At 40.9% G+C, this 8593-nt stretch overlaps 1 protein-coding gene across 2 annotated transcripts in view; it reads left to right on the forward strand.

Moving 5' to 3' along the window:
- The window catches only part of phf2 (PHD finger protein 2), a 30387-nt gene extending 21996 nt beyond the window's left edge, over positions 1–8391 (forward strand). Inside the window, exons 15-22 of one of the 2 annotated variants that reach the window (XM_010744263.3) lie at positions 12–190; positions 1106–1173; positions 1668–1834; positions 2701–2993; positions 3786–3881; positions 3969–4078; positions 4161–4476; positions 5976–8391. In XM_010744263.3, coding sequence (XP_010742565.1) covers positions 12–190; positions 1106–1173; positions 1668–1834; positions 2701–2993; positions 3786–3881; positions 3969–4078; positions 4161–4476; positions 5976–6064 — 1318 coding nt within the window. In that variant the 3' untranslated portion in view covers positions 6065–8391. Of the gene's footprint in view, positions 1–11; positions 191–1105; positions 1174–1667; positions 1835–2679; positions 2994–3785; positions 3882–3968; positions 4079–4160; positions 4477–5975 lie in introns of both variants that reach the window. The other variant, XM_010744262.3, reaches the window with a different exon arrangement.
- The last annotated feature ends 202 nt before the right edge of the window (positions 8392–8593 follow it).

An 8593-nucleotide genomic window follows, 5' to 3' on the forward strand; every position in this document is an offset into this window, starting at 1 on the left:
TTCCTTTTCAGCTCCAAGACGCTGAAACCTCAGACCAACTCAAGTGTTTTTGGATCATTACAAAACCTAAAAGAGGACAAAACCAAGCCAGTGAGAGACGAGTACGAGTACGTCTCAGATGAGGGGGAGCTGAAGATTGACGAATTCCCCATCAGGCGGAAAAAGAACACCGTTAAGAGAGATCAGTCCTGTGAGTATTTGGGACCTCTTTCGTGTTGTGTTTAAGTTTATTTAAACTATCAACAAGAGCTGGTTATCAAACCCAAACACTTTGTGAGTGTCAGCTTAAATGTGTCCGTTGTATTGAGTAATGAAAAGTGCTTGCTTTATACCCAGTTCTCTTCAGATGCTCTGCGATCTTGGAGCCCTCTCACGTAACACTGCCCAGCATTTAGTTTAATGACCGAGTAGAGAAGATTGTTCAGTCATGTTTTTTAACTCAGAAAATAGGTTTTTCTCATCCTTGACATAGGTATTACTCAGAACTCCAAAGTTCTGCTGCTAGGAGAAAACAAGATCAAACCCGATCCTGGTATCCCTGCACCGGCTTCACGTTCATTTTGACAATTTTAAAGCTTTAAATGACCAGGCCCCTGGTTATATAAAAGATCTATTAACCGCTCGTGAGCCTGGGCGCCCTCTCAGATCAGCTGGTGGTGACTCTGTGGTCATTTCTCAGAGCTTGACTGTTGGCTAAACTTGATTGGACCGGGCCCCTCAAACTGTGGAATGACCTGATGAGATTAGACTTTTAAATTCCCTTCTTAAGTTTGTCTGTGTGAATTTGATTTGATTTTAATTTGATTTATTTATATTTTATTAGTAGTATTTTATTGTATTTCATCTGTTTGTTTTGCAGCTTTTTTAAAATCTCAAAATAAAGATTATTATTTTATTACTTACAGAAACAACTCTTTGTCTTTGATCATGAAAAATTGCTCCTAGCATCAGCATTAGATACCACGGCTTCAGTATCATTTGAAAATGGCAGAGAGAGACTGAAACGAATGCCTCAGTCTGATGATCAGCCCTTCAGGCTTTCTAATGACAGATACATGTTGATGTGTTTTAGCTGCTGCTCACTGATGAATTCATGTCTCCTCAGTTTTGTCAGACATCAGAGAACCCATTCAGCCAGCCAAGAAACCAAAGTTCCAACCCTTGGTGACCAAGGTACGTATCATGACATCACCTCTGACTGATGACCTATGTATTTCATGCACATGAAAATGCTGCGATGCTCCTTTAAAGCTCAGATGTAAAAAAAAAAATAATAATAATGCATTCTGGGTAAATCTGAGCTGGAAGAGCTGGAAGAGGAAGAAAGACTTTCACCAGATGCTGTTCACTGATGAGAAACCATCTCATCACGTCATCTCATACTTCATTAATTCACATAATTTTATTAAATGCAAATTAGTTTGAAAATATCAAATGAAAGCATCATCAGCTCTGTATTATCACCTGTTGTCTACACATGTTAACATTCACATGATGCATATTTCTAAACAAATGTGTGTTAACTAAATAACCACAAAGAGGGTCAAGAGCTCATTTTTTTCCCCAAGGCTCAAGGTTCCATGGTCCCCAAGGTTGTTCTGTCTTTGAAGCAACACCGTATCCATCTGTATCTGTCTCTCATGTTCTCTCTCTCTCTCCTAAATCAGAGTGTCGACTCCTCAGACGAGGAGACGCTGCACATAGACACGGAGGCCAAGCCCGAGGTCAAAAGCCGCAACTCTAAGGTCAAGAAAAAGGGCGGCAGTGCCGCAGGGATTCTGGACCTGCTGCAGGCGAGCAAGCAAGTGGGCGGGATCGACTACAGCGCCAACAGGTAGACTGCCCCAGCCACCCCCTCTCCGACGTTGTTATTTTCTGCTTCTTCACTCTTTTTTCCTTCATCACCACACAAACTTCTACATCTGAACACACTTGGGTTACAGTACATGCACAGCATTACTCTGTAAACGGCTCCCACTGGACCCTTCTCTCCTTTCAGTGAATTCATTTTAGGACTCGCACTCAAAACTTAATAGGGCGACCTACTGACAAACAGAATGGTCTGCTCAACGACTATATAATTGGATGAAAAAGCTGAATTTTATAACTTCAATTAGAGCTGAAAAATCAACTAGCAATCCCGGCTTCATCTATCAAAGCCTGCGTGGCTCCAGGCCCTTCCCTTCTCAGGCCTGTAGCTGTTTGCAGCTCTGCTCAGCTCTTGATGGTCTGTTTCCACCACATTGAAAGCTACTGAGCAATGAAAGAAAGAAGGAAAACATGGGCTGAAATACGTTAATTTCTCAAATTGTTTTGGTGCTTTGAAGAAAGGAACTCTGCGAAGTGACCGCGGTTCATTATGGCGGCGTTTGATAGTCGCTGCTCATTGTTGCAGCTCAGCAGCTAATAGCTTAATAGGTGTGTGAATGTATTTTCATAGCTGCTCCTTAAAATAATCGTCAGTCCGCAGAGAATATTTGGATTTGACAGTTTGCTCAGTTTTTTAATATTTTGCAGGTGTCAAACGATAATGATGCTTAACAGCTCAACTGGTGACATTTACATCCACTTCAAAGCCTTTGTCAGTGATTTCTCTCAGTCACTCTTCACCTCTGCCAGTGTGTGGACTGCTGTGTAATGGCTGTTGTTGTTGTGTATTTTTTATTGACGTACTTACAGTCAGCCACCTGCATCTCCCAGCACACAGGAGGCCATTCAGGGCATGCTGTCCATGGCCAACCTGTCGTCTTCAGACAGCTTGCAGCAGCCGTGGAGCAACAGCCAGTCCAAAAACAATAGCCAGTCGAAGAGCAACTCGCACGGTGCGCAGGCCGGAAAGAAGGCCGGCGGAGGCGGCGGTGGCGGCAGCAACAATGGCAAGCGGCCCAACAAGCGGCTCCCGAAGAAGCCGAGGAAAAGCAGCAGCATCGAGAGCCTGGACTTCGACGATGACCAGGATCACATGGACGCGTGTTTCAAGGACTCGGATTATGGTGAGTCACTCGTCCTGTTTTATCTGAACACACACCGAGGTCAGGCCGGTGTCACAGAGGTTATTTTTTGAGCAAACGAATGAGAAAATAATTATCTGCCACGCTCGATTCTCACTGCTGCTAACAGGTGCTTAAAACAGACTGACCCGTGATGGATCAACATGTTGGTCTTTAAATCTAAATTTGGTCTGGAACTTTTCATTAGGAGTAGATGATAGGGTTTTTGTTTGCTTTTCATGCATCCTTTCCAAATCCGCCCTTTCGTGTTGCTCCAATTTGTGATTCTTTTTTTTCCCCCCTCTGAAACTCCATCCAAACACAGCTGTTTGGACCCTCCCAGCTTGTTAATAAGCCATTAACACGAGTTCCGAATTGCTATTTTACATGCTTTTTGAACTTCTAATTAGTGTCTAATTAGTTGTTTGTAGCACGAACGCTCTCACTCTGAAATCTTCAGGCTTGCGTGAAGCTTTCCTCACACACAGGCACTATTTTCTCCTTTTGTAAACCATCCACTTTGTTATCTTGATCAGCCAATTATCAGATATTAAAAGGTCTAGATTGGAATGATTGTGCTGCAAGCGGGCAGAGAAGGGGGGGGCGCAGTCAAACAGCTGTCTCACAGCTGTCCTGCATTCTGTCACTGGAAACTTCGACCATTTTAGACGCACGGAAAGTCGAAATGAGAGCACTTAAGTCACATCCTATGCTTTACATATGTGACAATAATTGGCTGACATCCTCTCTCACATGCATGGCATGTTAGTAATCTGTTAAGTCTTCTGATTTTAGTTTACCCCTCGCTGGAGTCCGAAGAGGATAATCCTGTCTTCAAATCCAGATCGAAAAAACGGAAAAGCAGTGATGACACTCCATACAGCCCGACAGGTTAGTACCTGCATTACTGATGAGTTCTGCACTTTACGTTTTTAGGAAGTGAGTGTGTTGTAAAGCCTTCCATTGATGTCCTCACAGCCCGTGTAGGACCCTCCGTCCCTCGACAGGAGCGGCCGGCGAGAGACGGAGCCAGAGTGGCTTCCATAGAAACAGGACTGGCTGCAGCTGCAGCAAAGCTTTCTCATCAGGTATGCCAAGACAATATTTCTACATAATGATAGTAACTATTCCTGCGAGTATTTCTAAACAAAGAAACATATGTGTCAACAGGAGGAGCAGCAGAAAACCAAGAAGAAGAAGAAAAGCACCAAAAAGAAGGCAATAGTAATTGAGGAGCCCCCGAAAATCTCTCAGGACAGTAGCTCACCAGAGCACAATCTGGACTCCCAAGATGGCAGCCTGACAGACCACGAGTTCAACACTGGGACAGTGAAGTCGCCGGGGGGGCCACAGCCCATGGCGCCGGGGGTTTTTCTAAGCCAGAGGCGACCGTCTATGTCTTCTCCCAACAACAGCACCAACTCCACGAGCACCAACAGCAGCAGCATGGCGAAGGGGGATCGCACGGGGTCAGCAGACGCCAAAGGTGAGTCGTAATGAGAGCAAAGTTCGACTGGTTAGACCGCGTGGAAGAGTATTCAGACCAGTGCCACCAGTCAGCCCGAGACCTGTTTGCTTCTGTATAGAAAGTTCATATGATAAATATAATATATATTATAATAGCCTAGTTCTTCTCTGGAAGCTTGTAGGAGATTTTAGGGAATCATTAAGCACTGGAGTGGAATGAGTTATTAGTCATTATTATCAATTAACTCTTGTGAAGTGTATTAATCACAGACAGTTGTATGAGGTGTAGATCTGTGTTGTCCCGTCTAAATGCTTGGTTCTGCAGATGAATGCAGACAAGGCAACTTCAGACGTACCTTGTTTTCAAGGTTTTCAAGGTACACTCAGAAAGCCTCTGATAGGGATTTAAAACCTGAACCAAGTGAAGCGTGTGTGGACACACCAGGTTGGGTTCACTGTAATGTATACAACTTATTTTGATTGAATACATTTCATATTACATGTGATGATCAGTTCTTATAATGAAAAATGAAATGATCTAAAGTGACTGTTGACTTTAATTACATTTATTGTGTCAACAGGTTCCAGGTAAAAGTTATTTCAACTCAAAAATGTGATAGTAGGGGTTCAACTACATCACCCTTTTTGAGTTGAAATAACTTAATACCATTACATGGAACCTGCTGACAGAATAAATGTAATTAAAAAGCATTTCATTTTTTGAGTGTTCTGTTCAAAGGATGAGTTATGATGTTTCAGTGTGAATGTCCCCTGTGAAGTTTTTTTACTCAGTGTAATGTCACCTTCACCTCCAACTCATCACCTTACTGTTTTATCTTAGTTGCATAGTTGCTTTGTACACATTGTTAATCATGTTTACCATTTGTTGTGTATGTATGCTAGTGTATTATTTCATTGTCTTATGATAACTGTTAGCAGTGTTAGCTAGTCGTTAGCTAACAGATAGCACAGATATGTATAGTGTCGTACAGGTTATGGTGACAGTGAGCAGTAAAGGATAATGTAGTTTAAATTGTTTGTGTCCAGCTCACGGAGGATAAGCTGACCGCGCTTCATAAATGTGACAGTGCTTTTCTTCATGTTAGCCGCCAGCTAGCCGGCTGAATAGCTAACGTTGCTAATTTAAACCACTGAGATGATTACCAAATCAAAATGATAAAAACATTAAATACTGTCAACATTGTGTACAACGAAACGAGCCATAACCTTATATTACGTTAACATATAACCTTTTATATACACATAGGTTATACGCAGTCACAGCAATTTGTTTATGTTATTCCCCTGATGGACAGTAGGTGGCAGCACTGGGGCAGAAACATACCAATGCTCCTGAACGAACACTGCTAGCTAGCCAACATGCAGACCAGTTTCAGGATATATTATTTTGTTTGATAAACAATTCAATATTTTGGTGCATAAAATAGAAATCACACAGCAGGAGCACTACCACCGGCCGCCTCTCTCATCTCCTGTCTTTTCTTCTTCTTTTCACAGCGAAGCGGCTAAAGAAAGGCATGGCCACAGCAAAACAGAGACTCGGAAAGATTTTAAAGATCCATCGAAATGGAAAGCTCCTCCTGTAGCACGCAGCACAGCGCTGTAGGACTGGGAATTCACCCCCTCCCCCCGTTCACTGATTAAAGCCAACAATGGAAGAAAAAAAAAAAAAGAAAATCATGCATTTTTTCAATTTCTAAGAAGAACATCACTCAAATAGGTTTTTGCCTCTACTTATACTTTATAACTTTCAGATATTAAAGTGTACAGAACCTACTATAAATATTTTTTAAGAGAACATGTCTCATTTTACTACAGCTGTCAGTTTATCAGGGGTTGCTAAAACATGAAGTAGAAGTACATTGCAGTCATTCCAAGATTTCTGAAAGTATCCCTTGCATGTATTGAGTTGCATGTGCGCTTGGGTCAGGGTTTGGGGATTTTACACATTAATTCCTACTATATGGATGCAGCTTATCATTGCCACACTGATGGATTGAAACGGAAAAAGAAAATTAAAAAAAAAAGCTTTTCATCCCTCCTGAAGATTCTCCGTGTTTTGCAGCGCACGGTTTTGATTGGAGTCAACTCGAGCATTTATCTCTTTACGTTAACACTTCAGTTTTGCAGAGCACTATCAGCCGTGATATTTATTTATTCGTGTCGAGTCGTAGATAGGAAGCAGGAATACATGGAACGACCGTAAAGCACAAAGTGTATCAAACAGCAGCGGTGTCAGGACGTCTGTCGCAGTTAAACATAGGCTAACATAGGACTAAAATGGTAATGGAGGCCTGCTGAACATGATTTGGAGTGTTTGGACATGAAAATCATAGGATTTCTGACACTACGTGGGACCTAATGATAAGCCTCATCCATGTCAGGTCTGCAGTTACATGGGGATACTTTCTCTCTTCTTTTGCTTTCACAGGCAGCACCGACAACCTAGACTCATCTCCTCATTTTTACGGCTTCACACAGTACAGTATATAGAATGTAGCTTGTACATAGCCTTTTAAATTACTACTTTTTGTATGCTTTCCCCTTAAGGCTTAATTCTACATTTTTACCGGTTTTGCTAATTATGAATAAATGAATAAAAATATATATATGGATATACAGTATAGTCCTCATTTTTGAATTTTTGTTTGTTTTTTTAATAGCAGAGATTCTTTTTTTTTTTACTTTGTTTCTGTTGTTAGATTTAAAGGTGTTGCCTGGAAAACAACTGAAGAAATAATACATTTTATTGTCATATGGCCTTACATACACAAAGCTAATTGTATTGTGATTCTGTTTGAACAAGAGACGAAGCTTTGAGGAAAAATGATATAAAAGGAAAAAAAAAAAAAACACTTAAAGTTTCTCTGACCAGCCTCTTGTTCGAATTCTAGTATCCTGAAGGGTTTCGGAATTATTTTACTAGCACCTTGTGAAGTGTTTATGTGTCAGTGATGTAATTTATTAATGTTTGTAGCTTTTTATACTTGTACAATTCTTAAGAGTTTTTTTGTTTGTTTGTTTTTGAATATTTCATCCACTTGTGAAATTACCCTACAGCCGACAATTTGATTTCCTGTTACATATTTCTTTTTGTTTTGTTTCGGATGTGTGTGTGGGTGTGCATGTGTGTGCGTGTGTGTGTGTGTGTGTTTCGGGGGGGCTCACGGACATTTTACACATTAGGATCTACGTTAGCAAACTTTTTTCTTTTTTTCCATCTCCATCCTGTCTTCACTCAATGTCATCATGATATCATGGTCAGCATTTCCAGTGTGACATGTTATGATTATTCTTATTGTTAATATTAAAATTATAAGCAACTGCGCCACGCCTCCATCCCACCCGTTTTTCTTTGTTTTGGTCCGGACATTTTGAACACACTTCAACGTGCTGTGCTCCATAGCGGCAGTGTTTTTTAGTCACAGATGTAAACCATGCGTACACTTCTTCAGACACAGTATGTGATGCGCTCCGATCAAACTCTGTCAGTGGGACATATTTTCAGGTTTTTATTTGTACAATATGTGTGTTGCTTTGTTGTGGTTTATTTTTGTATGTCCGACCTATTAAATGCATCCACTGTGCCAGGACAGTGAATGATACCTGTTGTAGCTGTCTTCCCTTACTGTTATTTGCAGTACTAGTAAGTATTTACAATCCTTTTTGACCTGAATCTATATTTTTCTGTATTTAGACGATTCTGTTTGAGATCATGGCTCACTTTTTTAAGACATGGAGAAATGGCAAATTCCGAGGAACAAACATATTGTTGTTGAATGATATGATTGTCAGCCTTGTTTACTTTTGCAATACAGTTACTGTGGAAAACCTACTTTGTAATGTGTTCCTGTCCCACTTTGCAATGTGACGGCTTCTGTGGTGACGACTAAACATGTTTTTTCCTGCTTCACATTGTCATGCTTTGTAGTTGCCTCAAACCCACACTGATCACAAACTGATCAGGATTTTTTTTTTGTTTTTTGTTTTTTTGTTTTTTTATGGAACAAAAAAAAAAAAGAAAAAAAATCAGGCCGAGCTTTTAGCTCCTGGACTCAGTTTAGGGATCTCACCTCCCGGAGCTTTAGCAGCTGCTTTACCCGAGTCATTAATTA

Source organism: Larimichthys crocea, unplaced genomic scaffold (assembly GCF_000972845.2).
Source record: "Larimichthys crocea isolate SSNF unplaced genomic scaffold, L_crocea_2.0 scaffold269, whole genome shotgun sequence".
Classification (NCBI taxonomy): domain Eukaryota; kingdom Metazoa; phylum Chordata; class Actinopteri; family Sciaenidae; genus Larimichthys; species Larimichthys crocea.